This window comes from Musa acuminata, chromosome BXJ1-3 (assembly GCF_036884655.1).
Source record: "Musa acuminata AAA Group cultivar baxijiao chromosome BXJ1-3, Cavendish_Baxijiao_AAA, whole genome shotgun sequence".
Taxonomy (NCBI): domain Eukaryota; kingdom Viridiplantae; phylum Streptophyta; class Magnoliopsida; order Zingiberales; family Musaceae; genus Musa; species Musa acuminata.
Genome location: NC_088329.1, coordinates 2623731 through 2640897, shown reverse-complemented (window position 1 = coordinate 2640897; position 17167 = coordinate 2623731). Strand labels below are relative to the sequence as shown.

General features: G+C 39.5%; 3 protein-coding genes across 8 annotated transcripts; 2 read left to right on the top strand and 1 right to left on the bottom strand.

The window, feature by feature from the left end:
- The first annotated feature begins 3122 nt into the window (after window positions 1–3122).
- Window positions 3123–11562, top strand: LOC135581756 (phosphatidylinositol/phosphatidylcholine transfer protein SFH13-like). 6 transcript variants are annotated; one of them, XR_010488421.1, is made up of 18 exons: window positions 3125–3657; window positions 3931–4007; window positions 4298–4376; window positions 4472–4778; window positions 4953–5052; window positions 5533–5799; window positions 6677–6754; window positions 6832–6933; window positions 7023–7072; window positions 7143–7242; window positions 7362–7460; window positions 7557–7670; window positions 8681–8849; window positions 9080–9459; window positions 10096–10170; window positions 10404–10479; window positions 10653–10912; window positions 11025–11562. XR_010488421.1 is itself a non-coding variant. In XM_065116029.1 (17 exons), the coding sequence occupies exons 3-16, from the start codon at window positions 4355–4357 to the stop codon at window positions 10452–10454; spliced, it is 1914 nt and encodes a 637-aa protein (XP_064972101.1). In that variant the 5' UTR covers window positions 3123–3657; window positions 3931–4007; window positions 4267–4354; the 3' UTR covers window positions 10455–10479; window positions 10653–11562. The 6 variants fall into 6 exon arrangements, 5 of the variants coding, with proteins under 5 accessions (XP_064972101.1, XP_064972089.1, XP_064972074.1 ...); XM_065116029.1 differs by having other exon boundaries at window positions 3123–3657; window positions 4267–4376; window positions 10653–11562; XM_065116017.1 differs by having other exon boundaries at window positions 4311–4376; window positions 10653–11562.
- Window positions 11563–12110: 548 nt separating this feature from the next.
- LOC135616616 (photosystem I reaction center subunit V, chloroplastic-like) lies at window positions 12111–12782 on the top strand. The gene has a single exon (XM_065115985.1). The coding sequence runs from the start codon at window positions 12186–12188 to the stop codon at window positions 12624–12626; it is 441 nt and encodes a 146-aa protein (XP_064972057.1). The 5' UTR covers window positions 12111–12185; the 3' UTR covers window positions 12627–12782.
- A 563-nt stretch (window positions 12783–13345) lies between these two features.
- LOC135616610 (WPP domain-interacting protein 1-like) lies at window positions 13346–16883 on the bottom strand. The gene is made up of 2 exons (XM_065115977.1): window positions 15390–16883; window positions 13346–14079 (listed from the first exon to the last, which is right to left on the bottom strand). Exons 1-2 carry the CDS (start codon window positions 16492–16494, stop codon window positions 13430–13432), a joined length of 1755 nt encoding a protein of 584 aa, XP_064972049.1. The 5' UTR covers window positions 16495–16883; the 3' UTR covers window positions 13346–13429.
- Window positions 16884–17167: the final 284 nt, after the last annotated feature.

The following is a 17167-nucleotide window of genomic DNA, read 5'->3' as shown; positions in this document are numbered from 1 at the left end:
CAACTTGTTCTTATTATTATAAGAGAAATATTGGGTGGGTCAAATGAGCAAACTCTGCTACCAGCACACAAAATAGACCATTAGATTATGGCTTAATTATCAAATTCTAGCAGACATTTGTCTTGGTATTATACACAAAATTATGACACCTTCACAGGATGCTTTCTCTTTCTATCACATCATAACACGTACTGATGTGCAGCTATAAAAAATGGCAGGATTCTGACATTTAAATTTAGCCTGTAGAAGTTAGCAAAGAGGAGAGATATAATAATATGCTTTAGCTTGCGTTTATTATAATTGGTTTTAGTGATGCAGTCAACAGATCTCTTTCTTTGTACCGTTCGTTCGTCTCTCTCTCTCTCTTCTGCAACGTTATTCTTCCACAAATTTTTGTTCGTTTCCTTGCCGTCGAAACGACGTAGCCGTCGGAATGTCTCCGGCGGAATGCCCTGAGGAGAAAGCACGGCATAAAAGAGTGAGAGATCGATCAAGATGCGACCGTGGACAGCGACCTGACGGCGTCGAGGGGAGAGACAGCGACTTCTCAGCCGCCTCGTTGCCACCTTTGATTCGATTCACCATTGTTGTTACCGAGACACGCTCCTTCCCTTCTCCTTTTTGCTGCCTCGTCCATTTCCTTTCTAAACTCAGGATGAAACCAATCATTTTGCAGAAGATTTCACCGCACTGTCGGTGTTCCTTCGCCCAGCCTCCTTGGCATCTTCCTCAACCTATTAAATGCATTGCAGATGCTGAGTTGTCTACTGAACATTTCCTAGTTCACAGTACAATACGAATCTTATCGACTCAGGACCATGAAACACCAAAAATGGATTGCCTCCTCTCTGTCATTTGCCAACGAATCAGCAGATTCCTACAATCCTAATAATAACCCAAATCATATGATAGAATTGCTCCACAGTTCTACAACTTGGTCAGCTGGACAAGCAACTCCCTCCATGATGCCAAAAGATGGCTTTCATCACTACCATGTTGCTGAGTACATGACCACAAAGATGCCAGCCATCAAGTTTGTGATCATCATAAAAGTCATTAATTCCTAATCTATTTTTTATAATAATTATTATATTAAAGGTATCTAATTTATCCTTAAAAAAATTATTGTCTTTATAAGAATCTCATTGGTGTCAGCCGCGAAAATGATGGTTAGAAAAATAATGTTGGTAGATGAATAAGAACATGAAGAGGAGTTACTTGTTAAAAGGAAGTCTGATATGACTAGCAACATGCAGTGGTTGGATAGTCTATTTTAACATGTTGAGATTTCTTTTCGTAACTCTAACTTTGTGATTTGATTAGTAAACCACTTACCATCGAAAAAAGTATATGAGCATCTTCTTAATATCTTACTATCTCGACAGGAACATGCTGCATGGGTGCCTCTTCCAAGTTATCGAGATTCGCAAGCTAAAGGACCTTTGCCTTTGTGCCAGTTGCGTCGCTTTAAGCATTACTCTCGGAGAAAGTTATGTCTAGTTGCTTGTTGTTGACTTCTTGCCCCGAATGAACTACTGTTTCATGAGGAGTACTCTGAGCTCATGTGCAAAGTGCGAGGAGGAAACTTGAAGAGAGTTTATCTTGGTTTACGAGGCTCACCAATCTCCTTTGTGCAACCAAGGCAGGCTGGAAGTTGCTTGGCAGCCGAGGGAAGATAGGAATTTCTTTGCAATGTTGCATTCCTTTTAGGAACTTTTGTGACTCACTGCACATGAGCAAGAAATCAGACAAAGAGCACCAGTGTTCTTTTGCATGTCATGTGGGTATCTTTTGCCAAACTCTGAAGAATATTTTGCTCCGAGTCTGCTTTTTCTCAGTCGAGCTTTGACAGAAGAAGCATGTGAAGAGAATTTTTGCGTTGTCTCGGTCAAGTTCTCGGAGTGGCAGAATGGGTGATGCGTACAAGGAAAACTTCTCATCAGGAACATGACAAAGTCAAGCAAGGCCGACACGCTTTGCATGTCTTATCCTCCTCCCTAAAACCAGTGGTTAAGACTGCGAATAGGCAGTGAAACCGGAGAGAAATTCAAGGAACACACGCCACATTAATTGGATTTACTTGAGGACTGCAAAAGGCATTGTGGCAGAAGCTGATGAGACCGGGAAATCCTCAGACTCCAACTTTGAATGCTCCAATAATTTGCTCATGAGTGGTCTCATCAGTGTCGCCATCAGGGTTCGTGATCTAGATCAGGAACAGCACCTTCTTGGCTGCTCCTGTGAGCTTGCGGAAGACAAATGCAAATGCCAAACCCTGCAAAGTGGTTCCTACACAGAGAAGAGTCCAGTGGATCCCCTAATACTCAACTGGTCCGGGAGCGTGGGATGGCGTCGTCTCTATCTCATTGACAGCCTCATCTTCCAGTCACATTATTACAGCACCGCCGCTGACATTCTCAGTACTCCTCTGTTGCAACTCTATTATTATTTGGTTGTCGATAGGAATCTCTGTGCAGAGCCGTAGCATCGGCGGACACCACACATCCGACGATCGGAATCCATCCACACAAGCCAAAGTAACAACGATTTCCATTGCTGTAGTAGTAAACCCCGAAGATGAAAGTACAATACCTCACTCCCTGATGTGGTCATGAGATGCATGGCATTTGTGGAAGAAGGACAAGAATGCGTTTGGAATTATGATTGTGAAGGGGGTGGCTTGCATCAATACATCCCGCAATTTGCGGATCGATTCAACCTTAACATGCTCACTTTGGTCTTGAAGCATGCAAGTAAACAGTGATGCTGACGGAGAGACACAATGAAGCTCAATCTTCCTCGATAGCAATATTCTAATCTCTTCGCCGGGGATCATCTGATAGACATTTCAACCTCTGCAGCTCATGTAGGGACAGGAGCCTCATGCATCGAAATCATGCTTTCTGCCTTCCCCATTACACCACTGTCTGCTGCAAGAATATCTTATATTATAAAACATATTAACTCATCATCACCGTGAAGCTCCAAAGGCAAAAGAAACCAACCACAAATTGATTTCGTCACCTCACTTTCCCCTTGCCAAAGCAGCTTTTGGTCGATTTAGGTAGAAAGAAAGAATCATCACCTCACCCATGCTGGCTTAATCGAACAGCCTTTATGCATCAGTACTTCCCTTTCATGGCAGCTTCTTGCCCAATTCAGGTACAAAGATGTGTTCTTTCCGTGTCCACTGGGCTAACCACCGCAGAATTCATCGGAGAGAATTTCTAATTTTATCGGAATCCGATCCATCCATTGGCGGCCTCCGGTGACTTAGATGTCACTCGGAGCATTTATGGAGCTCACAGTCGAAACGAGCGATGATGTTTACCCGACAGGGATGATATTGGAATCCACGTCGTCGTGGCATCCATGGAACGGGGGTGTTCGGCTGAGCGAGTGTTTGACCAAGTGCATGTAAAACAGAAGATCATTTATCTTTAGGTATACATTTACCGCATGGGGATTTCCTATGCGCCCGTTTTTATAGGCAAGTGCTAACAAAACGGATCGGCGATTTAAACTCATCCTAACTAATTCCTCTCTGCCCGACGCCAAAAGCCTGCTGCGATTTTTGTTGTTGTGATTTATGTGATTCGCTCTGCGGTGGGATCTCAGATCTCGGTTTTTGCTGCCGCGTCGGGAGGCCTTAAAGAGGTAACGATCAATAGCTGGTTTGCCATGGTAAATCGAGATCTTGGATTGTGTCGATTGGTTCTGGGGTGTTCGGATCAGCAAGTGGGGAGTGGGAAGGGTTCTCTTCTCCTGGATTTTGGATTGGGTGATCGAGTGGTTTCGTCAGATTGGCTTTAAGAGAATCGCTTTTGGGTTTAATTGGATCTTGAATGGGGCTAACGGATATTTATGGCGGGTGTCGGTCTGAGAAGGGGATTTAATTCGTCGACTTCAATGACCTCTGAACAAATGCAGGTGCCGGGAAACTTGTTTCGGTAGACACTCCGGTTTCCTTGCGGCTGGATCTCGGCGATGTTGGAGCTCTCCCCGAGGTAACTGATGCTTTGTCTTCCTTTTACCGATCGATTCATCTCTAGATTTGTTGTGGATCTATCGTGCGCTGTGTTGTCTTGAGTTGGAACGATAAGAGCGTTAGAAAGATGACATCTTGGTTCTTTTTTGTTGTATTTTATAGTATTTATCAGTTCTAAAAGTTTTCATGATCGAAGAGTATCATGCTTTTCTTTCTTGTTTCCCTTCTCTGTCCGATTTCTTTTTTCTCTTTTCTTGAATTTTTTGTTAATATAACAGCAGCGTATGGACCTACGATTCTCATTTGTAGGAATCAGTTGCAGTTAAACACATATGAAGGCCGAGTTTTGAGAAAAAGGTTCCTCTTATGACTTTTGAGAAAATGAAAGGTAGGTGGTTTGTTTGGCCTTCAGAAATCTCAAATGAATACATGGAACTGATTAGTTTTCCTGCTTCTCAACTTGTACAATGTTCTTCCTTGCAGAATGTTCTGAGGGATCTTTTACTTACGATGAAAGAAAAGAAACAAGGCCTGATGTGGAGAACTACGAGGATGAGCGCAGAAGAACAAGAATTGCGTCTCTTAGGAAGAAAGCATTGCATGCTTCCACTAAATTCTCTCATTCTCTGAAGAAGCGAGGTAAGAGGAAAGTTGATTTCAGGGTTCCTTCATTTTCAATCGAGGATGTGAGAGATGCTGAGGAGGAGCAAGCAGTTCATGCATTCCGGCAAGAACTCATTGCCAAGGAACTATTGCCTGATAAACATGATGATTATCATACGATACTCAGGTTAGGAGCTCTGTTTCTAATAGTTTGATCACTTACTGTGTGGTCTTTCCCCCCCCCCCCCCTCCCCCCCTTGTTTGCAGTTTTAACTATGACATATTTGTAAAATGTGGAATTTTATGTATGATATGCTTATTTTATAACATTGTGGTTATGCCTTTTGTTTATTTCATGCAGATTCCTCAAAGCTAGGAGGTTCGACTTTGAGAAAACAATCCAGATGTGGGCTGAGATGCTTCGATGGAGAGAAGAATTTGGAACAGACTTGATTCTGGAGGTAAGGTTATCTTCACAGACCATGCAGCAGTTTTACATGCGCCAAGTATTATTATACATGTAAGTAAATCAAAAGAGTGTGACATAATCACATGTAATGCCGCTCATGAATACACATAGATATTTGATTGAGCCATTTATGGTAATTGTCTATTGGTTAGTAGGATACAACAAAGCCTGAAGAAATCCATCCACAAGAAATCCTCCACCAAATGCACCAGTTTCCTATATAAGTTGTGTGCAACGAAATGTAATCAATGGCATGCTCATAAAAAAACCAAACCTAGCATGTAACTTCAAATGCAACCATAATCTTATCATATTAAACTTTTATTTCATTTTATTGTTTCCATTGCATGAGATGGATGTCAGGCATGACTCATCACGTGTATTAGTTCACCTTAAATCATGAGTATATTCAAAGAGTTCATTTTCTTATGAATGCTATCTGATAGAGATACTAAATTTTGTTCAACTGTAGGACTTTGAGTTTGAAGAGCTGGAGGAGGTTTTGCACTATTATCCTCAGGGTTACCATGGAGTTGATAAGGAGGGAAGGCCTGTGTACATTGAGAGACTTGGGAAAGTTGAGCCCAATAAGCTTATGCACATAACTACAATAGATCGCTACTTAAAATATCATGTGCAAGAGTTTGAGAGAGCCCTGCATGAGAAATTTCCTGCATGCTCTTTTGCTGCCAAAAGGCATATTGGTTCAGCGACAACAATACTAGATGTACATGGTGTGGTATGTCGCTTGCATTCCTTCCCACAAGGTTTCTTTATTGTGCTGTAGATAGAAGCGCACATGTTTCAAATAATATATTGCATGGTCTTAACCTGCCGTAACATAGGCTCTGTCCAGAATGATGTAGCATTTATGCCCCCATTTGTCACTTCTTATAGTTTTATTAGAAGATGCTGGAGAATATGATGAAAACAAACTTCAGAAAATGAGGTTACATATAGACCATTACATGTTCCATGTGATGTTTTATGAAAGATAGCATGTGGTACCTTTAATTGCTCTCACTAGGACTTGAAATGAGATGTTAACAAGTGCAAAAGAGCATTAAGAAATTGGAGTCAATGAACACAGATAATCATTGATGTTAAATAAAATGTCTCATCTTTAATTTTAGAGTAAAATGTTTTTCCATATATGAGAAACATATTCTATATCCAACAATCCATTAAATTAAACTCTCACCGTTTATAGATGCTATCATGAGGCAATGGATAAAGATGCTATGTCAAATTTATTGTTCTCAACAGTACTTTATGTAAATGTGAGTCAAGTAGATATTTTATTGTTGACACCCAAATAGAGTTATCATAGGCTTGAAACTTTATCGAGTATTTACCACTGTTATAATATTTTGGTATTAATTATTCCAGCTCAATGAGATGCAATCTTGGCTATTTTGGATCTCAAATGTTAGCTTCTGTTCCTATATCATTCTTATGTTTAATTGCAATGAAGAAAAGATATGGCTAGTTCTGTACTAAAATTACATGTATTGCCCACCTCTGCATTACTCTACCTCCAACCATCAATTGAGTTGCTTCTTGTGATCTTGGTGTTAGCATATTCTGAACCTGTTATTCACCACTGTGGATTATAGGGCTTGAAGAATTTCAGCAAGACAGCAAGGGATCTCTTGCTTAACATGCATAAGATAGATGGCGACTACTATCCCGAGGTAAATTTATGTAAGATATTTGTCTTACGTAGCACTTAATATTGGAGGAAGGTCTTAAATTGTTTAATTTTCTGCAGACGCTACACCAAATGTTCATAGTTAATGCTGGCCATGGTTTTAAGCTTCTCTGGAATACTGTAAAAGGATTTCTTGATCCCAAAACAACTTCAAAGATACATGTAGGCTCAATTCTTTTGAAGAATTATGTCATTTACTTTGTCTTTCTGCTTCTGTTCTGAATGATAGGTATAGTTGATGCCATGTACAGGTACTAGGCACAAGGTACCAGTGTAAACTTCTTGAAGCAATCGACTCCAGGTTGGTGGGTCATTTCATGCTCTTGGGGTTTGCTTAGCAGATTAATTGTGTTTTTCTTTTTTACTTCCAGCCAATTGCCAGAATTCCTAGGTGGTTCATGTACTTGCTACAGTGAAGGAGGGTGCCTCAGATCTAATAAAGGACCATGGAATGACCCAGTTATAATGAAGGTAAGAATCTCATCGTCATTATTGATGTGATATCACATTTTATTTATGGTGAAACTCTGCCATGGTAATACAACTGTTTTGATCAACTGAGAGATCTATGACCCTTCTTTTTTCTGTAGATTGTAAATAGTGTTGGAGCAGCATGTATTAGGGAAATCAGACATGTATCTGATGGAGAACAGGCCAATGCCTCTTATCGTATGCGACATCAGTTAAAGGCAGGATGCTGAATTGCTAATAATTATCTGTAGTTGACTTTGTAGATGATCTACCACTCCTTATTGCTATATTGACTTCATATCTATGAATGGCAGAGAAGAAACAGCGATACGTCAACTGCTGAATCAGGATCTGATGCTGACGATCTAGGTTCTCCTGTCATATTTAGCACTGCTGAATATACTCATTTAGCCCCAGTTAATGAAGAAGTGAGTTTGATGTATCTGCTAAATAAATAGTCAGTATTAACTATTAAGAATTTTCAATTACCAGCTCCATCTGTGTTGGAAATGCTTCATGATATTATGGTAAGCATGATAATTCATACTCGGAAGATAATTGCACAGAAAAAAAATGGTACTTCAGCAAGGAATATAATAAGGATTTCATTTTCACCTTATTTGGATTAATTATATTTAAAGAAAGCATCATAGTTCATTTTGAAAGATTCTTCTAAGTTGATGTTTCCTCAGTGAAGGAGACCAAAGGCAGATGCATATTCTGAATATTCCTGTCAAAAATTTGTCAAAGATTATCATTTTTTTCCTTTGCCTATTTATACATTATTTGTTTGTGAAAACTTCTTCACTAGATCTTCTGCAAAGATAAGATTTCATTCAATTTTTCAATTGGTTCATCACTTTAGGGAATTTAAGAAGTACTTATGTGTAATCCTTTCCCAGATCACTACATAACTTGTTCATATTTCCGGCCTATTATTCTTCTCCAAAGTCTGGTTCAATGGATATTTTCTCCCAAAGATCATTATGTTTTAGTTTATTTTTATCACGAGCACGATGACATGTTTGAATAGTATCACTTGACATTGCTATTTATTTTGCTGGCCAAATTCGTCCATGTGATGCACGTAAAAGTCTGATGTGTAAACAGGTTACAGATGAATGGAACCAACTTAAGTTGTATATATCTTAGACATTCATGTATCATAATATTTTTTTATGTTACCTGGTCTATGTCACAAACTTTCTCTCATAAAATATACTCAAAATTAACCATTTTATCTAGCTCCTGTACTGCTTAGCCATAATCATTTTCAGCTCATGTTCAATCATTCACTAATATTCAATCACTTTGTCCTTCTATCTGCTTTGTGCATTTCTTGAATGTACTATGTGGTTTCTCATTTTAAGCTCTTCAATTGATGTAATAATTACTAAAAAAACTTAGTGAATTTCCTTGTTTGTCATTATCTTCACAGGTTAGAGGTGCAGATTCAACAGGTTACTACTTCAGCCGTGATGAACATTTGGTGTCAGTTTTTAAGCCTGTAGAATCTGGTGGAAAAGGAGCAGGATCTGCTTTGAAGTCATCCACTGAAATAAAAGATGATGGCTGTGCTTTTGCCACTGGAACATCAAATTCCCTAGGTATTATCAATTAATTCTTTATTCTATTCATATGCAACATTTTTATTTCAACAAAATCACCCTCTTTACCAAAAATAGTAACCCTATTTGGTCATAAAAAGCAAATTCGTGACTTCTATTGGCAATGTATCTTTATGTTAACTAAGTGTCCTTGTTTTCTGCTTTTGTTAAAGTTGACCTACATAATATTGATAATTTGGAAAATTTATGTTTATTTTTCATACTTCCAGGTGGCTTGTCAACTGATAGACACAATACTATCAAGGATGATGCTGAAGAAGGAAAACTACAATATATTTCTAGAGCATTGATGAAGCTGTTGGTAAAAGTGTTATCCTTCCTTCGAATTTTTCGAAGGAGACCAGAAAGGAGATTGGAGAATGTTCATCCATCAGATGTGTCGAGCCTGATACCTGATAACCATATAGTGAGTGAAGCTGTCAAGGAAGATAAAGTCACTCCTTACATAGAACGCCTCGAGAAGCTTGAGTTGATATTGAATGAACTTAGCCGCAAACCTGCAGAGATTCCACAAGAGAAAGAACATGCAATCCTAGATTCAATGAACAGGATAAAAAATGTTGAGTTTGATCTTCACAAGACAAATAAAGTAAGTCCTATCTTCTCTTTTTCTTGTTTTTCGGCACAGTCTTCTCTTTTATTTGAGATGATATTTCATATCTTAGTTTTTCAAATATGGAAATTTGAGTTTTAATATCTTACCAAATCCAAGCATTTTGCACGTTAACTTCTGCAATTATTTGAAAGAACTTTTTGCTAGAGTTTAGCCAGTGTAAATGTTATGATTCAATTCTTAGAGCTGGCTGGATGCCTTTGTTTCTCTATTTGACATGGTTGGTGCAGCATTTACAATGTTTTTGAAACAGCCATTCCATCAAAGTTATATTTTGGTGTGGTAAAATGTCTCACTTTTTTGGATACAGAAGTCCTTCAATCTTATAGAGGATAATAAATGAACAAATCTTCTTTTATATTTGTTAATTTTGTTGTTTTTCTGTCAAATATGTAAACGTTTCTAGTTTTCTAAATATTATCCATGAGTCTGCAACCTGGATATATTTATGGCTGGCCTATAATGTGAGATATCCTTGGTCCTGCTCAGTCCTTGCAGCTCTCTTACTGTTTAATATGTATCTTGTTTCTATTTGTCTTTCTCGTAATTTTTCTTTGTAATTTGTTTGTTATTTCTTGGTCGGGTTAATCTGATCTCAATTTCTCCATTTAGGTACTGCAATCAACTGTGATGAAGCAATTGGAGATCGAAGCAACTTTAGAATCTCTAAATGACACCAGTGTTAGGGTAAGTTGAGAAACACCATTATCATATTATAGATGGTCAGTTGCAACACGACTTTAACTACATTAGCTACTTGGTGGGCTTACTTTTCCTGTTTGTTATCTGCCAAAAGCAGGCTTTTGTTTTTCGTTTTTTTTTATATTTATTGTCTCAGTTTATATGTTTTAGACGGAAAAATAAATGGGTGAAATTCATTTCAAGTAATGAGTTTGATTTATTTTATTCTGCTTTTGCAGACATTGACCTTGCATCAAACAATTCTTCAGACTTTTAAATTTGTCAAATAGTCAGTCTGCCTTACCTTAGTAGGATGTAAGATCCCTTTGTGGATAATCTGTCTTTAGTCAATTAATCGTGGCTCCTATATATAGTATTTTTTTTCCATATCACTCTGTTACTTCCGTTTTAAACTTGCAATTATGATTTACTATGTATTTATACACTAATCCTGACTGGCTTTGGTTTCATGTTTTTTTTTGGTGCAGAGAAGAAAATTTTGTTGATACCTTGTGACACAGTAACTTTACACTTCTGATGTTCTGATCGAAACCAAAAGGACATAATTCCTTCCATACATCTTTTTTGTTTTTCTCGAGAAGAAAGAGAAAAAGAAGGGGAAGGAATGATGATCGAACTGCACAGAACTCTTATGAGCTGATTGTTTGGCATGCCAATCCAGACACTAGAGGGTCCAGTAAAAGAAGCAAAAAGAACAAGCAAAGAGCAAAATTCATAGATAATACATGTGTCATTTCCCGTTTACTGTTTTCTTTTCTTCTTTTTTCTTCTTTATCTTGAGCTTGTCCACCAGTTCTGTTTGTTGGATGCAGTAACGGAATTTATATGTAACGCTGCAGTTTGATGCTTGATCCTGGCTCAGTTACTGCCCGGTGGAGTTCCATTGTCTTCATCCAACCATTCCATCATCAGCATCGTCAAACTATACGATGACAAGTCTTACCAACTGGCGCATTGCTTGAAGAACGAGTTTGGATTATGGTATACTGATGAGGGATAGACGTCTAAAGGTTTTCTCTGACTACTATCTATTAGACCTAAAGTTACTACAGTATTCACTATTCATTTGAATTGTGTACTTGGCGGCACAACTAGACTTATCTGGTGTAAAAGCATTGCACAAAATGTCAAGCTCTGCTCTCTCACAGGAGCACATAAAAAGCTTCTGCTCATGTCTAAGATATGTGGATCATTGAAAGCTAAATTACTACATGTAGCAGTGAAGGCAACAGCTACTTTTTCTCGAGGTTCAAAGCAACGTTGAATCGGAGTAATAGCGCTCCTTTTTGTGTTTTGTCGTTCTTAATTTAATCTCGGGTTTTTGGACTTTGATATTGGATATCTTTGATTCAATATAAAAGTGATTAGATTGGATTCTGTGTACTTGTTAATTGCGTAGTTGTTAACGTGCACTTAGCAGGTTGATCGCATCGTAATAGTCTTGTGGCAGATCAGTTGAATCTAAACAGCAAATGCAGCAAGAATTGTCGTTGAACTGCTCTTCGTCGACATGCCGCAATCCGATACCATCGATTAGCTTGCAAGCCGTTCAACATTCTCAACTTGAAGTCTGACCGCAACACGGAGTCAATATTCCAACTTGGATGGGTCCCACACTGGACGTCTCGACTGCCCTCCGAAACGCCAAAGTATATATATATATATATATATATATATATATATATATATATATATATATATATATATATAAAGAGAAGGATAAAGAAATCCGATGAAAATTCACCACATAGTGTAATCTACAAATGTTATCCGGCATCAGCCAATCACTTCCACCCACGCCATCTCCGCCGAATCCTGTCATCCATCCTCCGCCGCACAACACCTCTCACCGCCACCGCCACAAGCCCACCCGACTGCCACCACAATCGTCATATCTGCCAACGCCATCCACCACAATCGTCTATCTAAAGAAAAGAGAGAGAGAGAGAGAGAGAGAGAGAGAGAGAGAGAACAAACAGTACTCCCTGCCAAACTCCCCCATGGCTTCCACTGTCTTCACCCCCTCCTTCCATGGCCTCCGACCCCTCAAGCCGACCGACTCCTGCAAGCTGCCCCAGACGCGGGCCGTCGCCGTCAAGCCTTCCCGCTGCGCCCGCAAACCCGGTTCGATCCGGTCGGAGCTGAACCCGTCGCTGGTCATCAGCCTCAGCACCGGCCTCTCCCTCTTCCTGGGCAGGTTCGTCTTCTTCAACTTCCAGCGCGAGAACGTGGCGAAGCAGGGCCTGCCGGAGCAGAACGGCGTGACGCACTTCGAGGCGGGCGACAGCCGGGCGAAGGAGTTCTCCGCGCTGCTCAAGTCCAACGATCCGGTGGGGTTCAACATCGTGGACGTGCTTGCTTGGGGATCCATCGGCCACATCGTCGCCTACTACATCCTTGCCACCTCCAGCAATGGATACGATCCCAATTTCTTTGGTTGAACCTTCTTCCCATATATATATATATACCTACGTCTTCTTGTTGTCGGGATCATATATACATATACATATATGTATATGGGGATGTGATGACGGTGTGTTTATCGGTGTGGGGTGCTACTGCTTCTCTTTATCGAATGCAAAAAATTGCTTATACCATGTTTTTCTTCTTCTTCTTTTCATTCCTTTACATTATATATATATATATATATATATATATATATATATATATATATATATATATATATATATATATATATATATATAATTATACGAATAAATCTTCACGTTATGTTTTCTCTTTCCTCTCATATCCATATCAAGCAGAACACATATATGGAGAATTTCAAAGTGAAAATTGATTATCACTCAGATTCAGAAATAAGCCAATTAAATAATGTTGCACCAAAATAAAAATACTAAAAAACACAAGCAATTTAGAAATGAACTCACCAATATGCAATGAGTCTTTTGATTTAAAGAAGAAGAAATGCTTTATTGTCCAAACTTGGGTCATGAACATGACCAAATAATAATAATCACCTTGAAGCAGCAAAAGACATTATAAACATTATAAACACAGTGAGCCTTTCTCACCAAAAGCTTAATAAAAATACAATGAAAATATGCAATTGACAGACATTATAAACATTATATAGAAATGCTACTCCTTTAGACGAAGATCCCTAACTCAAGGGTTCAAAAAAGTTTTAGGCAGGAAATGATTAAATTCATCTTTCCTTAGAACTAAATACACAGAAATATCCTAAAACACATGGAAGGTACACAGGGTTTTTCCTCTAAAATTACGTGGGAGTGACACCGTTATATGACGGCAATAATTGCATGATGAACAAGACGAAGACAATACACAGTATCACCGTCTCGATAGAAAGACAAAGAGAGTACTTCAATACTCTACCATGCAGTCTCAAGACCTCTTGGGTCACTGATATATCCTTATCTAGTTCCTCCGCTCCTCTTCTTAACATCATAGGTTTGTTTTCAGCACTGTTCACCATAAGCATCATCTTTGACGGATCCCCAGATGGAGATCTCTGCTCCTCAAGAAGAGAAATGTGATCTTCTGCTAGAACACTCCAACTTTGAGTAGTTCTTGTCATGACCAAGTACCCGATTTCTGCCTCTATAATCTTCTCGAGCAGGTTTGAAAGCTCAACCTCCATCACCTTGCACTTCTCTTGAAGGAATGAAAGATTGGTACATTCTCTTTCCTTCTTCTTGAGGATCGCTTCAAGCTCAAGTATTTTTGATTCCTTGGCATTGACATTGGTTACTGCTTCAACTAATTTGCCTTCCAGATGCCCTATCTTCTGGTTCAGTTCAGCAGATTTGGCTTCGACACTTGGGGAGCTAGTCCCTTCTGTTTCTTCATATTGGTTGTCAGAATCATCAGATATTGTGTCTTTTGCAATTCCCCCAATATTTTGGATTTCTGTAGATATGCCATAAAAATAGATAACTTTATCATCGACATCAAAATTCGGAAAAAGACAAAAAGAACACATTAGGCACCATCATGTGGGACATAATGGATATTTCTTCTGAATCATGAATATCAAATTGTAACGAGAAATGTAAACAATTACAGAACCCGAGTCCTAAGACAAAATCAGAACAGACCACATATACATTTCAGCAACATGAAATCCCAGAAAAATGAGTTGATACATCATCAGTATTGTCCAAATTCCTAGGTGATAGTCAATAACTGTGTAAATGTTTCACTGCTTCGATATGAATTACAAGTTATTATGAAAAAAAGCAAGGAAAGAACATTTATACAAGTAATCCTGCCATGCAACTTCACCATGCAAACTGGGAAAATCTGCACTATTTGTTACTCAAACACATGCAAAAGAGATACCTATGGGGGCAACTGGAATCACAATCTACACACATGGCTAAGATCCTAACCGTGGATCATTTTGATCTTATTTCATTTGAAATTTGTTGGATCGTCTATTTACAAGCCACAGGATAAGATGCAAAAGAACAAAAAAAGATTAAAAAAATTCATGTAATCAATAAGTATTTAAAAAGCTCAAATTAAATCCCTTGCTTATGACCCAAAAGAACCTGGATGCTCACAACATGATACTCACTCATAATCAAGAGAGATTTCAGCCAAAAAAACAATAGCATAAGTCTGGAATTTCTATAAAGGCCAACAATAGTCATCAGAAATTACAAGATGTGGATCTAAAGCAACACTAAAGGCTATGAAGTGAAGCTAATATATCTTTGATAAAACATGAGTCCATTAGAAAGAACCTGTATGACTCTATTGAGTATATAAGAAAGCTAAGTTGTATCACTCTGCGCATCAAAGGTTAAACTAGGATCGTCCTATTTGCAGGTCTCTTGAAGGATCTGCACCAAAGTCTCATGACAGTCTAGATATTAGCACATCTATCTTGTTTCTTGTAGAACATTTTAATCTAAAATTGGCTCAAATTCAGCAACATTTTCCTAAACAGTTGCTGATGATCAATTTATGGTTACATTTGCCAGGGCACAATGACAAACAAATTAAAAAAAATACTCGACAGAATAAGCTCTATATCTTTTAAATAGGCTAAATGAATCATGTTTGATCACAAAGAACATGAAATATCAAAGTTCTTGACCAAAGGATACAGAAACTTAATAAACTATTCTAAAATTTTTACGACAAAGGTCGCTGGGAAAGGGAGAAGGGAAAAAAGCCATACTGATCATTGTTATAAGGACAGAGTAGCATACCATTTTCAAGTGCTTCTTTTATCGATTGGAGAGAAACAATTGATTCAAGAAAGGAATCAAGATCTGTCCCTGGTTGGCTGTTCTCACTTTTAGTATTATTCTCCTCCCCTGACAGATGCGCATATAAATCTTCTCTTGATGAATCTCCAACTTTCCCATTCTCAATGTAGAAACCTGATCTAACTTCCCCACTTAGCCTAGCATCATCACTCTGTTCACCATCAAAGTTGATAGATTTCTCACTCTGCTTCCCATAACTACCCATGCTGTCCACACGCACAAAAGCCATATTTGAACTCATCAAGTCAGATTCAATGCTTGAGTAGGAGTTCTCCATCTCATTCTTAACTCGATTTTCTCTAAATTTCTTACCAGTATTGATTCTGCCTCCTTTTGCCCGTTGGCCTCTTTGTTGGACAGCATGCCCTGATCCTTTTCCACCACCAATCCTTGTGTTGCTTCTGTCCCTCCCAAAACCAATAGCTTCGTACGGCAGCCTTGGAGCACTTGCAGCTGTAGATGACTTACTACTATGGTCATCACTATTCTCAGAGTCTATGCCTATACTGAAACCAGAAGCCGTGACTAAGAAATCGAGCTCTGGATCTAATGAGGTGGGGGCGACAAGAAAAGGAGTGCCTCCTATGTTCATCGACGCCAATGAAGCAGCTGAACCTTTACCTTCACCCTCTCCATCGCTCATGTGCTTGTTATCATCACGAGCCTTTGACGGCTCCGCGTGTGAAAGCCTGCGTCCCAGAATCTGAGCAGAATCAACATTGCTTATTACATCTTTGTTCGTATCCCTCCTAATTCTCCTCCTCCTCTTCAATCCATAACCCCTCAAAGGGGCCGGCTTCGACGGCACCACCTGGGTCGCTTCACCCGAACGAGATCCCACCGGATTCGAATGTGATCGCGCGAGTGGATCTTCGTTTGCCTTCACGGCCCCAGGAGAGGAAATATCTTCCGCTGGAGAAACACACCCTTTCTCCTCCCGAGCTGGATCTCCACCACCTATCTCAATTGGGGAAACGAACCGAGGAGGCTCTTCGTGGCCCATTTCTCCATTGAGCTCCACCTTTATTTCACCCAAAGAAGCCATCTTTTCTGGGGTTTCACTTCCCTTATACTCTTCCGGGTCGTCAGACCCCAATTTAGAGCTCTCCTCCTCCGTATTCGAACCAAAACTAAATAATCTACGACAACAAAGATCATTTACCAATCTCGGAGAACGTGACAACGTACCGCCGGAATCTTCGACAAAGATCCCAAATCCTTCCGAAGGTCAAAGAACCGAAGACGACGAGGAATTCGGCCCGAACCGAACGAAGATTGCAGGCAAAAACGTTCGAATTACAGAGTCGAGTCGCGGGTTTCGAGGAAAAATCGAACCTTTGCTGCGCTTCCTTCGTCGAAATCAGGGTTACTGAGGGCGGAAATATCGTTACATGGGAGGCAGGCGTGGAAAGGGAGAAAGGGGAGAGCTCGCAATCCGAGAGGGCGCGGGGAATAAAAGAGCCGTGGTATTATTCTTTAATGTGATTTATTACGTGCGACGATGTCAGTGGTCAGAAACAAGAGCGGCAAAGCGTAGTGCAGCACCCCTGACTCGGCCGACATACCATACAGGAAAAATGTAATTTAACACCAGGCCTTCATTACCGGGTCCCGCCAGATTCCATACGGGCCCCTTATTTAGGACAACAAGAAGACAAAGCGATCCTTTGTGGTGGGTCAGACGAGACACAGCAGCCGCGAAGGCACTCGTTGGATCG

What these genes read in the sequence shown, in the direction of transcription:
- LOC135581756 (XM_065116029.1), top strand. Translation starts at nt 4,355, where the DNA reads ATGACTTTTGAGAAAATGAAAG. An exon ending in GATTATCATACGATACTCAG is followed by an intron (nt 4,779 to 4,952) that starts GTTAGGAGCTCT and finishes TATTTCATGCAG; the next exon opens with ATTCCTCAAAGCTAGGAGGT. An exon ending in GAACAGACTTGATTCTGGAG is followed by an intron (nt 5,053 to 5,532) that starts GTAAGGTTATCT and finishes GTTCAACTGTAG; the next exon opens with GACTTTGAGTTTGAAGAGCT.
- LOC135616616 (XM_065115985.1), top strand. Translation starts at nt 12,186, where the DNA reads ATGGCTTCCACTGTCTTCACCCCCTCCTTCCATGGCCTCCGACCCCTC.
- LOC135616610 (XM_065115977.1), bottom strand. Translation starts at nt 16,494, where the DNA reads ATGGCTTCTTTGGGTGAAATAAAGGTGGAGCTCAATGGAGAAATGGGC. An exon ending in AAAAGAAGCACTTGAAAATG is followed by an intron (nt 14,080 to 15,389) that starts GTATGCTACTCT and finishes GCATATCTACAG; the next exon opens with AAATCCAAAATATTGGGGGA.